The following is a 20,416-nucleotide window of genomic DNA, read 5'->3' on the forward strand; positions in this document are numbered from 1 at the left end:
AAAATCAATCATAGTACATTATAGCAGTTTAATAATTGTCGGGTCACTAAAAGTTAATTTTTTTAAATGACTATATCTTAGGAAACAGAAAAAATTATTGTTTCGTGTCCAAAGATTTACAGCCATTACAGTAGGCAACAGAAATACCTAAAAACTGTCAAGTTTAGACATTGGCCTGCGAATAAGCCAACCCCTCTTCTTCCAGGCCTTTATATTTTCCTAAATTATTCGGCTTATACTGTAGTTCAGAATGGAGTTGTTAAGATTGATTCTTATTAACATACAGAGGGGAGATTTTGCTCTTGTCACTCTTCAGAACCACTTCCACATCTGTGATATAAAATTGCATTGACTACATTCTACAAAAGCATCAGGTGAGCAGAGCAATCTTTTGTTCCAAGACCTGAAATCCCATGTTTCACTCTTGCTTTGCCTTGGATTCTTTGTCAGCAAGAAAAAATTCAATCTCATTCTATCCCAGTGTTCAAATAAACTGGGCATTGAGTTCATAACCCCTTTGAATGTAGTCTTCTTCAGTACAGTGTATTTTAAAGATAATCTCAGTGGTGTTTTTCATCTGCTTGGGCAGTTGAATTTCAGCTATGGAATTATTTTTTGGCACTTGGGTTTTTTCATTGTGACCACTTCAAAGACTCCAAAGTCACCTTCCGGTGTCAGCTCGCTTTGTACTAAAATAACCTTTGTATTTTAAATCCTGCCAGTAAGTTCAGACAATGAGTTTATTGCTTGATAACAGGGGTGTTTGTTCAACACCACAGCTTCTGTTTGTCATCTGAAATCATAATTGAGACAAACGGGCATTAATGTTTACAGGGTAAATAGTATACACAGCATTAACTTGCTTTAATAGTATTTTTTTTTAACCCAGGCAAGCAAAAAGATTGCCATTTGTACTCACAGTGAATTTATTTTCTAATAATGATTTTAATTGGCGAGATATTGTCATATTGTTAACATGGATATAATAGACTTTTGGTCATTTTGTACTTTACTCCATGTCATGCATGAATGGCAGGTGCCTCCAAGCAATGGATTGATATTTGTCTCTTTTTTATGATTTAGCTGGATCGAGTGTTCAGTCTGATAACATTCAGACCTTTGAGGACAATCAGACATGATTCATTTCTCTATATTCATGTCAGTGACCAATGTGTCATGTTAGCTGACAAATGTAATACATACTATGGACACATATGCTACATATATGGAGTTTGTGAATATATTTTTGCTTTCAATACAATAATTTGCTTATGAAGAACAAACAATACAAGGTTAGTTTCTTTCATTTTATTTACAGTGGAACCCCGCTATAACGCGCCCCGCCATAACGCGAATTCGGATATAACGCGGTCGTAGCATGGCTCCCGAAATTTTGTATATTCATTCACACATGGAGAAAAAAAATTTGGAGAAAAGTAAAAAAACACAAAACAAGAAATTAACTTCATTTTGGGCATGAGATTAGTTGTGACTTTTAAAATAATATGATCGTGGCATGGTTCCTGAAATTTGAAATTCATTTACGTGTATTTTTATCGGACCGTGAAAATATTTGTTTAACGTACGAGAAATAGTGTGTAAAACGTTTATTATAATTTGGTGGAAGAATTCGCGTATGACTTTTAATAATAAACGATCGGAACTTAACAATTTATCCAGGTTCTTTAAGTGATTTTGGAGAAGTGATCGTGTATGAATTCTAAAATAATACGATATATATAACGTACGAGAAATAGTGTGTACAACGCTTGGCTTCTGAAATTTATCAATTTGAACAGGTTGTGGTGAAGCTCCGCATTCTACTCTAGAAGAGAAAACTGGTTTCATTAGATTTTTGAATTGTTAAGCCGAAGTAAACATTATCGGAAGTGTTACTTATTACGGATCCATGAGTAAAGCCAGTAAATCGTCTTTGTGATTGTCTTCCATGAATTCTGTATACAGTCGTTGCTCAAACAATAGCCGACATGGGCTTCTTATTTAACTTGAATCACAGCCAAGCAGCAGACAAAGCTGTGGTTGATACAAGAGTCGCACAATTTAATAAACATCAAAGGACGAAAGCCGCCAACATGTATGCTGTGCTTGGCGGTGTGATCAAACAACAAACAGTTGAAAGTAAATAATATCCAATACAGACACCGTATGTAGACCCGGGAATAGCTGCATGCAATGACCGTACGATATCAGACGGCAAGTAAATGGTTTCAATATTTTGTTCATCCTATATTTTACACGACGAATTCAGACTATTACAAAATTATTGAATATTTTAAATCTGTACGATTTTCAATGAACTTACATCCATTATGGATGAACTGCATGCCACGACGGCACGGTAGCATACGGTGTTGATACACTTTTCATGATATAGCGATAGTCTGGTATTATCGGTCAATCTGTATTATCGTTCAAACAAATAAAAATTAGTAAATGTTTTTAATGCACAGTAATAACCTATAAATATATTAGCCATCGATTATTTTGAATATATCTTAATTAATGCATTCCAGTTAATATTCATCTGATGATAAGCCGACTTTTGATCATTGTACATGTATACACGTATATGTTCTCGGAAAAAAAGTTAAATATTGTAAAACCCCGCATTAACGCGACCCCGCTTTTAGCGCGATCCGATTTTATGGACCCCGATCATCGCGTTATAGCGGGGTTCCACTGTATTTATAATTTTTTGCAGCCAGCAGTAGAGGGAGAACAATTTTAACACAATTTATTTGTTTCCTACATCATTGGACATGCAATCTAGATGAGAGAAAATTCTCCATTAAGTACTGGGACAGGGAAAATATATTTTATTTTATACATATGGTAAATATGGTAACAGGAACTTCAAAAGTTTTTCTGTATCAGCATTTTCAGTTTCATTTTTGAAGATGCACAGCTCAAGATTTGGAATTCTTTTCACTGATAATCCCTGCTTAGTTCCAATTAACATTGTGTTTGGGTTTTTTTTTTGATCAATAAATGTTATTCAGTGAGCACCAATATTTAACTTGATATAAATGTTTATTCAGTTTTGTTTAAAGTTATAAAGCTATAATCAGATTTATGCAAAGTAGTGTCAGGAACAAATAGATAATTATTTTCAATATTGTACATGCTGGGTCAGTCTATTTATAAACATTATGAATAATACAGGCCCTGAAATAGATCCCTGTGGAACTTCTTTGTTGATGGATGTCAGCTCTGATTAATGATAAGAGAACTGTGCTAATCCTGTCCAGTATCACACAAGACTTAAAGCTGCTTTGGCTATTTTTGGGAAAAACTAGAGCCACGGCTACTATTGGGGGGGGGGGCGTAAAGGAATATTGCTCCTCTGCCTCTTACCTGTTCACTCATGCATACCTCCTTAGGGGTGAACCTTGATCTGAATGCATACCCAGTATCTGCAGTAAATGGAACACATTCTTGTGTTTCTCTGTTAAAGAATTTGATGCTGATGTGCCATTTGAGAGAATCTTGGACTTTTTGTGGGAAGGCAGTATATATAATAAATGTTGACCCTATATTTTAAGGATTTTATCTTTTGTATAATAATCTTTTATTTTATGTACACTGCCCAGACTTTTAATATCTTTACATTATATCTTTTTGTCATAGGACTTGTGTTTTTATTTATATTTGGAAGGGTTTACCATCCTAAAGATGTTGTGGAATTCTTGATTATTACATGTATAGAATTTTACTTGTAATTAGCTTCATATAGCCATTATTGTGATGATGTGCCATCATATGCTAATATAGCCTTGTCTCTAAGCAAATTGAGATTGTGTAAGCATCATTGAATAAACATATTTTATTCCAAATAAAATTTGTGTGCAATTAACTGAAACAGTATACACTACGGTGATTTATTGTGTGCAGAGATGCCTTTAGTATCAAATTTGCTAATGTGCCTATGGCCTGGAATGTGGTGATGTGTTAACAATCTTTGATGTATCACAATAATACAATCCCAAGTGTCCACATCTGGATTCACTATAATTTGAAAGTTTAATGTTTTAGTCCAAGAATATTATTGAGCACTTTGTAATTCCAGTGAATGATAATTGACCACCCAAATTAAAAAATTGAACACAACAATAAGACTTATTCTGCCTCAGATGCTTCAAGCAAGAATAAGCCATTTTCAAGCAAACAATATTTTATAAAAAGCTACAACATGTTCAGACATTCAGAGTTGTCAACACGTTTAATAATTTCCAGGTGAAAAACTAGTATCCTACATTCAGATAGAAATAAACATGTTTACTTCCATTGATAATGATCAAAATATTTAATCTATACTCATTTAGAAATGGATTATGTTGTTTACAAAATAATTGTCACAATTAGATACACCATTAAGTTGATTTTGGAAAAAGGTCAAGCACAATATACAGATATACATTACATATAATCATTAAGAAAAGCCAACAAACAATACAAATTAAATATACATAACAATTGTCACAACAGTTGGCTTAGTTGTTCTGCAGCACATATGTTTAACTACATTGCCAAAATAGTTGGCTTTCAATCTTTTGCATAACCTCTGTCAAGCCATATAGCCTCAATAGTTGGCCCTTAGTGATTCTGTTGCACTCATGACTAACCACATAACCACAACAGTTGTTTTCCAGCTATTTTGCAGTACATGCCTAGACACGTAACTATAACATCTGTCTTCCAGTCAATCTGCAGTAACCATATTTAGATACATTTATACAATAGACATGTATGCACAATAGATAGCTCCCAGCTTTGCATTATTCCTTTAGGCAACCAAAGTAAGGAATGTAGGTTGATTTTATTGCATGCCAAGTCTTAGATGCTTTGACTTCATTGCCCTTCTATGCCATTTCAGTTGATGATATCTGCACCCTACTGGCTGATAAACAAGTCAGGACTACCTCTGATATTCAGACAGGATTTCTCGGATGAAGAATCTGCAGGACAGTTTGATGAACATGAACTAGCACGCAGTGTCACTCCTCTTCTGTTTTCTTTTTCTAGCAAAGACTCTACTTATAAGTGAGTTTTCCTCTCATTTTTTTTTTCCAGTTTGCAAATATTATATTTTGCCATTATAAATTACACTAAATGCAAAAGCATACAATAATTTGCAGTTTTTACTCTCATAATATGTTTAAAAATGATGGTGAATTCGGGGATGGATTAATGTTGATTTGCAAGCAAAAAAAGTTTGTTTTATGTAGTGTGGATACAGTAATTGTCACAAATTTGCAAGCTGTACAAGACCAATGAATTCACATTTCTTTGCTCAGATGATCAACATAAATAAGCAGAATCCTAATAGGTAAATTCAGTCCTTAAAACATTTATTTTAAAGTTGCTACACTTTTTAATCTTTTGGATCTGTCCTGTACAAAATTTTCCAAATGGATTGGGTATGGAATCCATACGTACTTTTACAGAAATATCCATATGGACATTTTTATTCGATAGCTGAACCACTCATATGGATTTCAGTGTATCCATATGGAAATGTTATGGATTCCTTACATACTCCGTATGGAAAATCCCATGGAATATGCAAATTAGTCCATGAGATCTGTAGGTGATTAATCCATATGGAATTTGGCAATAGTCCATATGGAATTTGGCAACATACCATATGGAATTTGTAAATGGTTCATATGGAATTTGTAAATGGTCCATATGGAATTTGTAAATGGTCCATATTAAATTTGTAAATGGTTCATATGGAATTTGTAAATGGTCCATATGGAATTTGTAAATGGTCCATATGGAATTTGTAAATGGTCCATATGGAATTTGTAAATGGTCTATCCTGTACAAAATTTTCCAGGCGTACTTAAAGCATATTTCAGGTTTTTTAGGTGCTTTCTTTCTAAACCATAAAAAATCTGCTTCAGAATTCTATTAAACTGCTTAATGATTTTTAGACATTATTGGGAATCAATGATAAATATTCACAATAATTTTTTTTAATGAATTACTTTGACAGACATTATTAAATACAATTTAGGTTTTTCTTGTCCTCATTTTCTTTCTTGCATACAAAACCTAATCTATGATGCATCACTTAAGTCTTTTTCATTTCACTGAAAAGTTTGATGAGATTTCACAAATATTGCGACCAAAACATTCATTGAAATTGTGGTGAGATCTCACTAAAATTTCACTGAAATATTTGTGAGGTTTCACAAAAAATTTGACTAAAACTTGTGTGAGATTTCACTAAAATTTTTATCATTATATAGTATTTTACTGAAGTTTCAGTAGTTTTTCAGACATTTCAGAAGGTTTCAAATTAATAATGGATGTGAATTAAACAGGACTTTATTAACCAAGGTGATATTAGGTGTGCATGAAAACAAATATTTTGTGTTCTTTTCTGTAATGGGCTACGAATATTATTATTGCTACTATTATTATTATTATTATTATTATTAAACCTTTTAATTGCAGATGTTGCATGAGAATTGGAAACTCTGTACATGGCGCCACAGCAAAATCTCATTTGTAAGAATTTTTTATTATCATACAACTAGTTTTTGTTACATACTGTATACTTTTATTTCTCTCATAATTCCATGTTTAATGAAAGGTGCATCATCCACGTGTAAATACTTTTGGTAAACTTTAGTGCAAGAATGTCATTATTTGCCACTTTTCAGGAATTAATCAAGTTATGTCCTCTGGACCTATCATAGGAGAACTATTGTAATTAATGAAAAATAGGTCTGGAAACTGCTTAATTACTTTTGTTTAAGATCATAGGGGTGCACTTATTTTGGATGAGGCCTGTACAAATAAAGTTTAGGAGGAAAAGATGGAGACAAAGATAAGGGGTATAATGCAAGTAGTATGACTATGCTCATAAACTAAGTAAAAGAAAAGAGTGAAAACCAACAAAGTTTTGTAAAATGCAACTTTTAAATACAAAACTTTACAAGAATACAAAGTGAAAAGTTAAAAATAACTTACAGTATGGTGAATAAAACCCTAAATAGTCCAAAAGTTCTATCCAGAGTTCAAAAGTATTGAGTATTCCAAATGAGTTCCAGTGGTGTTCTGATTGAAGTCCAGTCTGTTGTCTTGATGTAATAATAGTCTGGAATAGTTTGATTTGCTAATTGTCCTGATGTATCCCACTATAATCCAATGTCTTTAAATAATTTCACAATAATTCTAACAGAATTACCTAATCCAAAGTTTATGAGTACCTTGTGATTCCAATGAATACTATCACCAAGAGGCAGTTTATACAGTTAATTGTGAGGTGATTCAAAGATACAGGCAGTCAGAGATAGACTATCACTCCACAGATTCCTTAAGTGACTGACAGTGGCTTGGGTGTTTGATGTTGCTTGTTGCTTTGTGAGAGCATTAGGCTGATATGCATAGGTAAAAAGTTCAAAGTGAAACAGCACAGTTCATAAGGTAAATCAAAGATAAGCATGTTGAAGAAACAAAATGTATACATTTCATTACCTTGAGTGAGTCCCATTTGTAATGATTGCAGAAATGAAAACTAGTGACACTTTCAAACCATATTGGGAAAGAGAGACTGCACCTGCATGGTACTCAACAAAGGGAGCTGAATCTTCTAGTTTGTGTATACATGTGATAGAGGACATTCTTGATGACATCATTGGTGTGTGCTTATTAAAAAGCTGTTTTCCACCATTACATTATAAACTTGATTTTTCTAAGCACAGAATGTATTATTTCAAAGAATATGATACAACTGAAAAATGTTTAGCTTCATTGAGTAATGCAAAGTTTTTGAAGTTTTTGACAAGGTAATCTTCAAGCAGAAATGAAAGTGATGGAGATAGATAATACAATGCACGAAATATAATTTTATTCATTTTTATTTAATTTATTGTATGTTTAATTAATTATTGTCTAATCACTCTCCCTCATCTTATATCAGTGCTTTCCATGTTACATTCAGCAGGAATAGAGAGTATCTAAGTTAATATCATGATTGTATATTCCAGTTCCAAAGGATTTTCCTTGGACAGTGGCATCGGGATGTGTCAGCTGCACGTGACACCACAGCAAGCCAATAAACCTGATTGGTTAGTAAATTTACAGCAGGAAGTCAGAAACAGATTTCTACTAAATAGATCACTTGACCTTCTGCAGTAAGTCATCACCATGGTAACTAATTCAGGAAAGTGAATGAAGCTTGATTTATGCAGTTATTTAGCTTTTTGCATGGATATCTATATTCATAATAGTAGTTTTAATAATTACAAATTGGTCACACTTAAAATGGGATGGATTGCTCTTATATTAAGATCAAATGATTTTATACAGTTGACATTTTTATTTGATCTGATATTTTGGGACTGTGATTATTTTTTATTGTAAGTGATACACTGAAAGTGGCTGTATTATTAAAACTGGCGTAGAACTAATTAAAATATACAGGGATACTGAAAACTATTTTCCACCATTATTTGGAAAAAGATTGGGGAATGCTAAAATAGTCCATTCCATACATCTATCAGTCCCTCCAACTACACTCAGAGCTTATCCATCAGTGATCAGTATTCATAATTGTTTTAAAATTTTGTTTTAAGATTTATACAAGATGTTAAATGCCTTTCATTGCAAATTTTGCAGTTTGTGATGAGGTGATTTTGTCTTTATGCATTAAATATATATGTATTGTAATTTTTAAAGCAAAGACTTTTGGAGCACTGCCTCCAGTCTAAAGGTATTGCTACATTTCTAGACATCTTACCTATCATTTATCTAAATACTTTTTGCACCCAATAATTTTAACATATTTACAGTATAGTATAGTTCTTATTACCATGGTGATGGCTTTGCTGAAGATATTTTAATTGTTATGAAATTTTTTCTCCATCATGCTTTTATACCTAGTAGAACTTAGTAATTTTTGGCTTACATTACTTTCTTATATTACATACATTAGCTCAACCAACAGTTTATCTTTTGCTAGAATAGATGATCTAGCCTAGTCCACTCAAAAAAAGTTGCACTTGTATACAGTTAATTCACTATTTTTATATGGTTCCAAGTTTTGTGAATTTTATGGTTGCTGCAAACTAGAAATTTAAAGACCCAGTATATATCTAGCCTTCTGTGGAAACAATTTGATCCTGTACCTTGTCCAGGAATGTATCCTTCTGTAGACCCAGTGCCTATGGAAACTTTTGGACCCAGTGCCTCGTCCATGAACATATCCTTCTATGGAAACTTTTGGAGCCAGCACCTAATCTATGACAATTATCCTTCTGTGGAAACTTTTGGAGCCAGCACCTAATCTATGACAATTATCCTTCTGTGGAAACTTTTGGAGCCAGCACCTAATCTATGACAATTATCCTTCTGTGGAAAAAATTAGATTGTTTACTTAATCCATGAAAATAATTGGACCCTGTTCCTAATAATCCTTCCTTGCCAACACCTTGTACCTGGAAACAACTGGACTCAGTACCTAATCCATAAATTGATCCTTTTGGGGAAACAGTTGGGCCTTGTATCTAATAATCCTTCCTTGCCAACAGATGCACCTTGTACCTGGAAACAACCGGACTCAATACCTAATCCATAAATTGATCCTTTTGGAGAAACACTTGGGCCTTGTACCTAATTATCAGTCTGTGGAAACAATTGAGTCATTTACCTAATTATTCTTTTGTGGAAACAATTGGACTCTTTATCTATAAAAAAAGAGATTATTATTGACTGCAATATACTAAACTCTGGCTGTACATATAAAAGGGCTCTCTGGCTGTACGTATAAAAGGGCTTTCAATATCTTATTTATTATTGACTGTGATATATTAAACTGGCTGTACGTATAAAAGGGCTCTCAATATCTAATTATTATTGACTGTGATATACTAAACTCTGGCTGTACATATAAAATGGCTGTCTGGCTGTACGTATAAAAGGTTTCTCAATATCTAATTATTATTGACAGTGATGTACTAAACTCTGGCTGTATCCTTCTGTGGAAATTATTAGACCATGCGATTAACTATCCTTCTCTGGAAACATTTGGACTCTTGATGGTATTATCCTTCTGTTGAAACAATAGTACCCTTTGCATAACTATTCTTCAGTGGAAGTGATTGGACCCTGTACCCTAATTATCCTTCTGTGTAAACAATTGGACCATGTACCAAATTATCCTTCTGTGCAATCTAATCCGTGGATTTACTTGCTTTGGAAAATGTCATTTTCCACCAAACTTTAGAAATGTATCCCCACAAAAATAATGCTTTCACATGACACTGGACAAGCTGGATGCACATGGGAGTATTCACTGAGACCATACAAACAAAATGCATGCACACTTTGCAGTTGTACTAATGTCTTTGTGAATATTCCACTGGAAAGGTCAACTGGTTTGGTAATGCTGGTTAACCAGTAACATCAGGTTTTTGGATTTTGTTACAAAGTCTTGAATGTAAGAATTTACCTAAGTAGTACCTCATGTATAATTTCCCATAATTCCCAAGACCATTATCCACTGTGGATAACTTTATAGTTTGATTGTCTGAGTCGTTGGTGTTTAATAGCACATCAGTATGTGAAAGACTGTATTTTTTGTTGTTGAACGGGGGGGGGGTCCTGTTTATAAAAGTGGAAAGCCACATTGATGTTAAAAAAAATGCACAAAACTTGGTCATTTTATTTATAATTTCTAATCTGATTGTGATGAGTGAGTCCCTACTGCCATCATGCTGTTTGCAGTTAAAACCAAATGGGAGTTTCCTTACTAGCACTGCATCCATACTTTAATCAGCAAGTGTATTTTTTCAATGAGCAGGAGTAAACTAGTTTGTCCACATCGATAAGCTCAACATAATTCCATAAATTTCAGTAACTTTGGGAGTTACAGCTCTTTGAACCCATATATTAAAGTTTGACATTGCATATATTTGATGCAAACATACCTTTTACCTTCTTTTTATGTGTAGTCCAAGGAGCTTCACTCTTTCACTGAAAATGGACACTTCCAGAAACTAAAAATGGTTAGTGAGAATACTGATTGTTTACACAGAAAAGTCCCATTTGATTTTAAATGTGAACAAGATGACAGTGTTTTGACTTCAGTTTGCAAAGCTTTCCATGGCATCAATATGTAGTGCTTGTTACTGGAATGCTTGGGGTTTTGGGGGCTTTTGTTCTTTCCAAACGCTTTCTAGAGTCTTCATATATTTTCAGCAGGTGAACTTGGTATTGTGTAATTGTTATTCTCAGACCTAATGTTTACAGTTGTTTTGTGCTTGTTGAGATTTAATTCTTGTAACCTGTTTCTTCAAGTTTGACATGCATATTTTCCTACTCAAATATTGACATTGCATTGGAATTGCAAGTGTTGCTTGAGTAAACTTTTTTCACATTTACAAAATGCTTGTTTTTTTATTATTTTTATGTATGTATTTTCTGTGGTTCTCCATCATTATAATGATATGTTAGCCATATAAATAGACTGCTGCATTATGAAATGGAAACCATAAACATATTACAGTGAAAGGCCTTATAGTGAATGAGTTTTATCATTTATATACTTATTAATTTATCTTGTAAGAATAATGATTATACATATTTGATATGTATCTTTTGGGAGACATTTGCAGACATCACTTTATGTATGATTTCTTTATTAGTGCATTATAGTAGTTTTTCTTGAAAATATTTGACAAATAACCAAGTTCTATTTGTCCACCATCAAATAACAGTTAATAATAAACAGTACTCAAATGTTTGATAGATGTAGACCAGTATCATTGTTGGCTTCAGGTAAGAGATAATTACTCAAGGAGTACTGTTTGCATGAGTTTTTTCTACACTATTAAGAGTCCTCTGGTGGGCAGCTGGTCTAACGCATATCACTTGCATCTCACCTCTGTCTGCATAGTTTTGAGTCTCAGACTCAACCAATGTGAGTTATGTGAGAAAGCATGCCAGCAGCTTCCCATGGGTCAACGGTTCGACAACAGCAACATCACTGTTAGTTCTATGGTTAGTTTTCATTGTATACCGTGAGCACTGTTAGTCATTTGGGTAGTTTTTGTTTACCATGAGTAGTGTTAATCATTTGGATAGTTTGTATACCATGAGCACTGTTAATCATTTGGGTAGTTTTCATTGTATATCATGAACACTGTCATTTGGGTAGTTTTCATTGTATACCATGAACACTGTCATTTGGGTAGTTTTCATTGTATACCATGAGCACTGTTAGTCATTTGGGTAGTTTTCATTGTATACCATGAACACTGTCATTTGGGTAGTTTTCATTGTATACCATGAGCACTGTTAGTCATTTGGGTAGTTTTCATTGTATACCATGAACACTGTGTCATTTGGGTAGTTTTCATTGTATACCATGAGTACTGTTAGTCATTTGAGTAGTTTATATACCATGAGTACTGTTAGTCATTTGGATAGTTTTCATTGTATACCATGAGTACTGTTATTCATTTGTATAGTTTGTATACCATGAGCACTGTTAGTCATTTGGGTAGTTTGTATATCATGAGCACAGTTAGTCATTTGGGTAGTTTTCATTGTATACCATGAGTACTGTTATTCATTTGTATAGTTTGTATACCATGAGCATTGTTAGTCATTTGGTTGTTTTCATTGTATACCATGAGTACTGTTAGTCATTTTGGTAGTTTTCATTGCATACCATGAGTACTGTTAATTATTTGTGTAGTTTCCTTTGTATACCATGTAAAATGTTATTTCTTAAAACTTTATTATCATTTGTTCAATGTTTGTTAAAGTTTTTGTAAAGCCATCAATACTGTTTTGTAAAACCATAAGTTTTAAAAAAATATTGGCCATTCTGAAGAATATAATACTAATCAAGAACTAAGTAACTTAAAATATTTATTTTACATTTACCCAATGATAGTGTGTATTTGGAGAAGATTCACTATCTTGGAAATCCATCCCTACCAACGCTGCAAAAATGTCTTTTTGATTGTTTTGGCAACAAAATTACCACAAGGTCACCTGCTTGGCAAGGCAGAAATCAGACTAGAGTGGTTCCCCCCCCCCCACCCAAGAATAGAGGGACTGCATAAAATCCAAGCAGGCATCAATTACCACTTCTTCTGATGCCTTGTTGGTGTCACATTGCCTCATAAATACGACCGGCCTAGTGCCATTTTATCAATGAGAGCGATTTTTTAAAAAATATATTTTTCACGTGGAAGTATGCTGCATATATTTCTTGTTAATCTTGCTCTGTACACATCATAGACAAATATACTGTACTTCAGTTGGCAGATTGTATTGTACATTGAGCTGCCTTGCAGTTTCATAGTGATAGGGTCCACATTTGAGCATAGTCTAGATCCCTTTATTGAGAATCCAGCTGACAAATTTGCCCTGTCTCAAATATGCATCTGTTCATCTACATCTTGTAGAAAGAAATGTATTCTAGATCCACCTTGCATGTATAAAAGACCATCACAAAGTCATTCTCATATTGCACATGCAATATCATCCAACCTCCGACTCCAAAGCCCAAGTTCAGGAAATGGGCCACCAAAAAGAAAAACCTCTCACAGGTGAGGTGACTGAGAGCTTACCCCATGTTACATAATAGTGAGCAGAGAAATAGGAAGGATCCCTTCTTAGTTATGCCAGAAGGGAAAACCATACACCAAAACCCCTGTCCATTTTAGGATGCAGTTTTCAAGAGCCACCATTGACAAAACTTTGGAAGATGAAAACCAGTTTCAACTCAGTTTGCCTCACAATTAATCTTCACACAGAAAATGATGCCATGCTTCTCTGCCAATGGAGGTAGACATCAAGACTTCACAACTGCTTTTCCTAGGTAGGACATTACAGTTTCATATGATCTGACGTGGGAAAATTTTGGACTAATGCAACTTAATGGGAGAGACCTACAGTTTTTGTAATTTGTCACAGAGTGCCTCAAGATTATATTCAGTGATCCCCTCCCACTGTTCTTATAGACTTCTCAAGAACCTGTACATGTATGACATTCCTTATTAAAAGGGCAATAGAGTTTGTTCAAAATGTTCTTTATTGTAATTTTGGTAATATAATCTTCTGGAATAGAAGTTTCTATAGGTACTACTTTTTTTTATAGAAAATGCTAATTGTGACCTAGGTCAGGTAGAGGGCTTTATAATCTTGCTTACTGGAAAAATTATTTATTCCTTCAATAATGCTGTGGGCATAAATCATTTATTTTGTATTCAGGTTTTGATTTAGGTGAAATTATTTATTATTCTCTGGAAATACAAAGTGCTGTATAATATTCTTGGACAACTGGGAATTGTAGTGAATTCATGCAAGGAAAACTTAGATTATACTATTGTAATTAAACTAAAGACTGTTTGTACATCATTAAGAATCTTGCCATTGGTACATCAGTTCATACCGCTCTGGTGGCCTAGTGGTTAGAGCATCCGCCTCAGATGCTGGAGGTCGTTCGTTCAATCCCTGGCCAAGTCATACCAAAGACTTCTAAAAAGTGTACTAATAGCTGCCTCAATTGCATTCAGCATTAAGAGGTTAGTGTTAGGACTGGGTGACCTGGTGTAAAGATAATTTGACTGGGTGGGACATCACGCTACATGTCTGCGGCATGATGCCCCAGTGCTAGACATCACTATAAACTGTCACACTGCAGACATCGTATCGATATGACTAAAAAATTGTTAAAGCTACGTTAAAAATCCAAATCACACACACACCAAATAAGAGTGATTTATGCACCTGTAGAAAATTTGTGGAATTCATAATGAACATGGTTCATATTTTAATAATAATGTCCTACCACAAAGTGAAGATCAGCCTTACTCAGAGTCAGCAGGGACTAAAAAAAACATGCAATCAAAAACAATTGTGGGGTCACATTGAAATTGTGTGCAGCAAAATTAACTGGAACTGTCCCTGTACAGTTGATCCAAATGGAGTTCGCTCAGCTTAGTGCAGCCAAACACAAAAATACTTTACTAACATTAAAATTATCCAGGTCAGAGATGGCACAAATGCAAAAGGCTAGTGGAATATTTCCATTCCTTGCAGTGATTCCAGCGTTGTTCACAGCAATGACTCCAGAGGTTGCAAGAGCTGCAGCATATGGGCCTGCGAGAACTGCATTAGGAATGGCTTTGAGAAAGGCAGTTGGCAATCACATAAACAAAGAAGAGGCCTTCATCTGCCAGGCACAAGTTGTCAGATACCCTTGGAAATAGGTCTTTGGTTGCCCAGTCACAGAAGATTACATGTCCATATACCAGTCTTGATTTACTTGTGATTGCACAATCAGTTGTATATTTTTATGGTATTTTTATGTGAAATGAACTTGCATCAATGGTGTCACACACTCAAAACAGGCATCATCGATCTGGATTTATTCACATGCCCTGGCACTCACTGGGTTGCATACATGGTAATACCTCAGCTTAATATGTATTTTCACTCATATGGACCACCAGTGGCAGTGGTTAATTATTTATCCAAGTATGGTAGGCAGCCATTGTTTCAATTTGACTATGCCAGTACAAACTTTTGGATGGCCTCGTATATGGTCATCTTGTCATTGAAGTGTTGCATGCACTGCTGCACTCGACGACCCCACCAGTACTTATTGATTTCACATTAAAGTATGTATGATATCATACAACCATATAATACAACCATATCATACAACCATATCATACAACCATATCATACAACCATTTAATACAACAATATCATACAACCATATCATATAACCATATCATACAACATTTTCAGTCACTACTCTGCTCAATGAAGTGCTGATGTAGATTTGAGCCAGTTTACAACCAAAGCTGATTTGTCTGAGTTTATTAGTCATGCTGTTTTTGGCATTGATCCAGGTGAGCTTGTGAATTTTGAAGATCAATCAGGCAAACTGTAAACATTGAATGTGGACATTCAGGATATTGTCAAATTGTAAGATGCTGCTGCAATGAACCTGTCTGAAGTCACTGAAAATGGCATAATCAGAGACACTGGTGTGTCAGTTGTGTTTTCAAAAACCATGTTGATACTGGCAACATTGTAATAGGACATTACATGCACGAACAAATCACTCACATGCCCGAACCACCATGCATAGTAACTTCACAAATAAAATTAATCTAAGAAGGAGAGAAAAATACTGACATCTTAACTTTAGCAATTGGGTGACTTATTTTTGTGCTTTTGAAGGAGATGGCTTTGGTAGACCTAAAAGTTACATTTTAAAAGGTGCATGAGCCTGGAGTATACTTGTTTATCATAACTTGAAGTAAAGGTGAGCTGGATCAGATGGGAATATTGATAAATAATAAACGCTGTGTTAATCATGATTTTGTACCAGTTATTTCATATATCAAGAAGGTAGGATATGAATCTGTACATTTGTACACAGTTGAATTATGGGAATATTGATAAATAATAAACGCTGTGTTAATCATGATTTTGTACCAGTTATTTCATATATCAAGAAGGTAGGAAATGAATCTGTACATTTGTACACAGTTGAATTATGGGAATATTGATAAATAATAAGCACTGTGTTAATCATGATTTTGTACCAGTTATTTCATATATCAAGAAGGTAGGAAATGAAACTGTACATTTGTACACAGTTGAATTATGGGAATATTGATAAATAATAAACGCTGTGTTAATCATGATTTTGTACCAGTTATTTCATATATCAAGAAGGTAGGAAATGAAACTGTACATTTGTACACAGTTGAATTATGGGAATATTGATAAATAATAAACGCTGTGTTAATCATGATTTTGTACCAGTTATTTCATATATCAAGAAGGTAGGAAATGAATCTGTACATTTGTACACAGTTGAATTATGGGAATATTGATAAATAATAAGCACTGTGTTAATCATGATTTTGTACCAGTTATTTCATATATCAAGAAGGTAGGAAATGAAACTGTACATTTGTACACAGTTGAATTATGGGAATATTGATAAATAATAAACGCTGTGTTAATCATGATTTTGTACCAGTTATTTCATATATCAAGAAGGTAGGAAATGAAACTGTACATTTGTACACAGTTGAATTATGGGAATATTGATAAATAATAAACGCTGTGTTAATCATGATTTTGTACCAGTTACTTCATATTTCAAGAAGGTAGAAAATGAATCTGTACATTTGTACACAGTTGAATTATGTTTATCATCAGAGATAAAATTCAATTTGAAGTACTCAACATTTATCTTGACACTTACTTAACTGTCATTGGTGTTTGTGTTTAAGATTGCTTAGATCTTTTCTTATGTATAAGTAATGGAGTCTAACCGTGGTGATGAAGTTGCAGAATTTGCCAGATGGGGTGTTGGACCAACTGGCAGCAAATGTGTTACACTGATAAGAACTTTGCTCCACTTCTCGAGGAATATCTGTGTCAAAACAGTGTTGCCAAACCCTCATATGAATTTTTGTATAATTTTGTTAAGGGCCATGTACAAATTGCCATTTGGAATCACCCTGATGTACCACAACCAGCTTGAGGCCAGCTTGGAATCCTCGCACATGCAGTTGAAAACGCCAAAGCATTGAATGCAGCACCAGGTGTAAAGAAAACTTGAGGATAGTTTCAACAATAGTGAAGTGGCATTCACCAATGTATCCATTCCGGTTAAGTTCACCAACAAATATTTTAAACCAACATTGACTGAATTGAGAAGAGAAAAGTCTCAACTGTTATTGAAGAACAATGACACACTTGTTCGGGTCACAGTTTATGCGCAAAGATGATCCTTAGATGACAAAGGCTTTGGTGTAATCAGAATGTTTTTCAATTCGAGAGTTGCCAGACCACCATAGCACACAATTGCTGGAGATTAAGTACATGTATTCCCAAGACAGAAATCTTTTATAACTGCATGACCATTGTGCCAGGAAAAAAGGGTTATTAGCAGTAGGTGTGCATGCGTATTGTGTCTGCACATGATAATGAGACCAGACAAGATCTGCCTTTCATGCAGTTAAAACATGTGATTGTATTATTGATAGAAGAACTATGACAAACCTTTCTGGTGTGAAAAAAAATTGAAGCGGAACCACAGCGAAATGATATTGCCAAGAGCACATCATTGATTGTGAATACAAATGCATGTGTCTGGTTGTAGATGCTGTTTGCAGACTTGCTGCAGCAGCCACTAGAATCATAATAACATCTACCATTGTAGGTGAACCAGTTAATATTGTTGTCAGAGCTATATCAATAGTAACTAGTTAGCTTGGCTTGGCTTGAGCAAGTTTATCTCGACGCAACTGCATTCCCAAGTACACATCTATTCCAAGAAACCTTGCTGTTGCAGATTTACAGACAGTAAAAGATGAGTAATCTGCTTTTAAAAATAAAAAGAAAAGATCTGTATAAATGCCAAAAACACAAATGGACCTTTTGCCGGCAGCTGTTAAGGAAATACAGAGCCTGCATGGTTCTATTTGTACAAAAGAACGTATTTCAGCCAGACTTTCAAACTGTTTAAAGATATTTCAGCCAGATTTGGTTTACATCTGGGGATAAATTAGAATTGTATGCATTCAGTTGGGGTATTTTTTGTTACCATGTCAACAAAGTTGAGCACAAGGTATAGTATATAAATTAAGAGTGCTGGACCATGTGGTAGTTTTAATAAGAGTTATAAGCAAGAGATGGGGTTGGCATATTTCAATCTGGGACCCCAGCAATTTAAGTGGCATGAAGCACTCCCTTTTCATATCATGCCATCTCACCTCTGTCTTGAGTCTCAGGCTTGGCCAATGTAGGTGTGTGACAAGGCTTGCCAGTATCTTCCTGTGGGTCATTGGTTTTGCCAGGTGTTTTCCTGGGTTCTCCCTCCACCAGCTCTACTGTCTGACATGTAAATCCATGACAACAACAACAACATATTTCATCAATAGATGACTCTTGTATTTAGAAGGTTTGAAAGTTACTAGCCACAGACGATGTAGGTGTGTAATTTTTAACAGTATTGAATGTTTTTCAGGTTGTACTACATCGGTGTTGATGTTCAAATGGGCAAAGGACGATATAGGAAGACCAACTTTGTGACTTTTGCCCCTAGATATGAACTTGACAACCAGTCGAATCACAAACTTGCCATCTGTCAAAGACAGTTCACTGAGTATAAGGTAAATACATCACAGCTTTTAATATCCAGATTCAGAAATGTGTATTTGATTAAATACAGTACAGCTTTTAACATCCAGATTCAGAAATGTGTATTTGATTAAATACAGCACAGTTTTTAATCTCCAGATTCAGAAATGTGTATTTGATTAAATAAAGTACAGCTTTTAATATCCAGATTCAGAAATGTGTATTTGATTAAATACAGTACAGCTTTTAACATCTAGATTCAGAAATGTGTATTTGATTAAATACAGTCCAGCTTTTAGTATCCAGATTCAGAAACATGTATTTGATACTCTGGATTTGTGCAGTTCAGACTTTTGTGGAGCAACGTGAGGGAAGATTTGTAACCTGGGATCAAGGGGCCCCGAGTGGCCGAGTGGTCTAAAGCGCTCATTGTTCCAGATCACTGCCATCTCACCTCTGTCTGCGTGGGTTCGAATCCAAGGCTTGGCTAGCATGGGTATGTGGGAAAGCCTGCCAGTAGCTTTTCGTGGGTCAGTGGTTCTTCTCTGGGTTTTCCAGGGTTCTTCCTCTGCCAATTATACTGGCCGCCATGTATAGCCTATCTTGTGCTGAAAAATGGCATTAAACACTAGAACAACAACAACAACCTGGGATCAAAGCCTGATCATATACAGTTATAAAATGTATATGTTTGCCAGAAATGTTTTGAATTCTAAAACTGCTTTTGTGTTCTAGCAGTGCAAATTAATATCAATTTCATCAAGATGTACTGTGTCAGCCAGTCACTTTGTCTCTTAGACCAAATAATCATAGTAATAAACCTCTATTACTAGTCACTGGTCTTTTTATTTTCCAGATATAGTAGTCCCTTAAGACAGTTGTGATTGCAACTGAAAATTTGTTCAGAGAAGTTAGTTCAAAGCTGCAAAAATTATCAAAAGTGTGTTTTTAGGTCACAAGGGGGGTTAGTGCATTTGACCAAAAAAGTGAGATCTAATTGAGAATAAGGTATCTTTTCATATAAGCCTTTAGAAAATGATTTCAAATTCAAATCTGAACCAAAGAAAATAACTTCACTGTTTTCTTTAAAGCATTTAATGCAAAAGTAAAATATTGGTCATAGACTTAGCATTGTCAAATATTTTCACCACTCATACATGTGTGCAAACACTCTTATAATCACACCCACACTTACATTACCGGTAAATAAAAACATACACCAAGATTTTCTGTCCATAATCCATTGAATGGC

General features: G+C 34.5%; 1 protein-coding gene across 6 annotated transcripts in view; it reads left to right on the forward strand.

Annotated features, from left to right (window-relative positions):
• Window positions 1–20,416, forward strand: part of LOC149796476 (intermembrane lipid transfer protein VPS13D-like) — a 360,667-nt gene that overhangs the window by 262,786 nt on the left and 77,465 nt on the right. For 4 of the 6 annotated variants that reach the window (XM_089961181.1, XM_089961183.1, XM_089961182.1 and 1 more), the window contains 4 exons: window positions 4,895–5,061; window positions 6,484–6,537; window positions 8,022–8,168; window positions 19,052–19,196. In XM_089961181.1, the coding sequence (XP_089817307.1) occupies window positions 4,895–5,061; window positions 6,484–6,537; window positions 8,022–8,168; window positions 19,052–19,196 (513 nt within the window). The remainder of the gene's footprint in view (window positions 1–4,894; window positions 5,062–6,483; window positions 6,538–8,021; window positions 8,169–19,051; window positions 19,197–20,416) is intronic. The other 2 variants (XM_089961184.1, XM_089961186.1) reach the window with 1 other exon arrangement.

The sequence above is a fragment of the Sinohyriopsis cumingii genome, chromosome 6 (genome assembly GCF_028554795.1).
Source record: "Sinohyriopsis cumingii isolate HCF-2022 chromosome 6, ASM2855479v2, whole genome shotgun sequence".
In the NCBI taxonomy this organism is placed as follows: Eukaryota; Metazoa; Mollusca; class Bivalvia; order Unionida; family Unionidae; genus Sinohyriopsis; species Sinohyriopsis cumingii.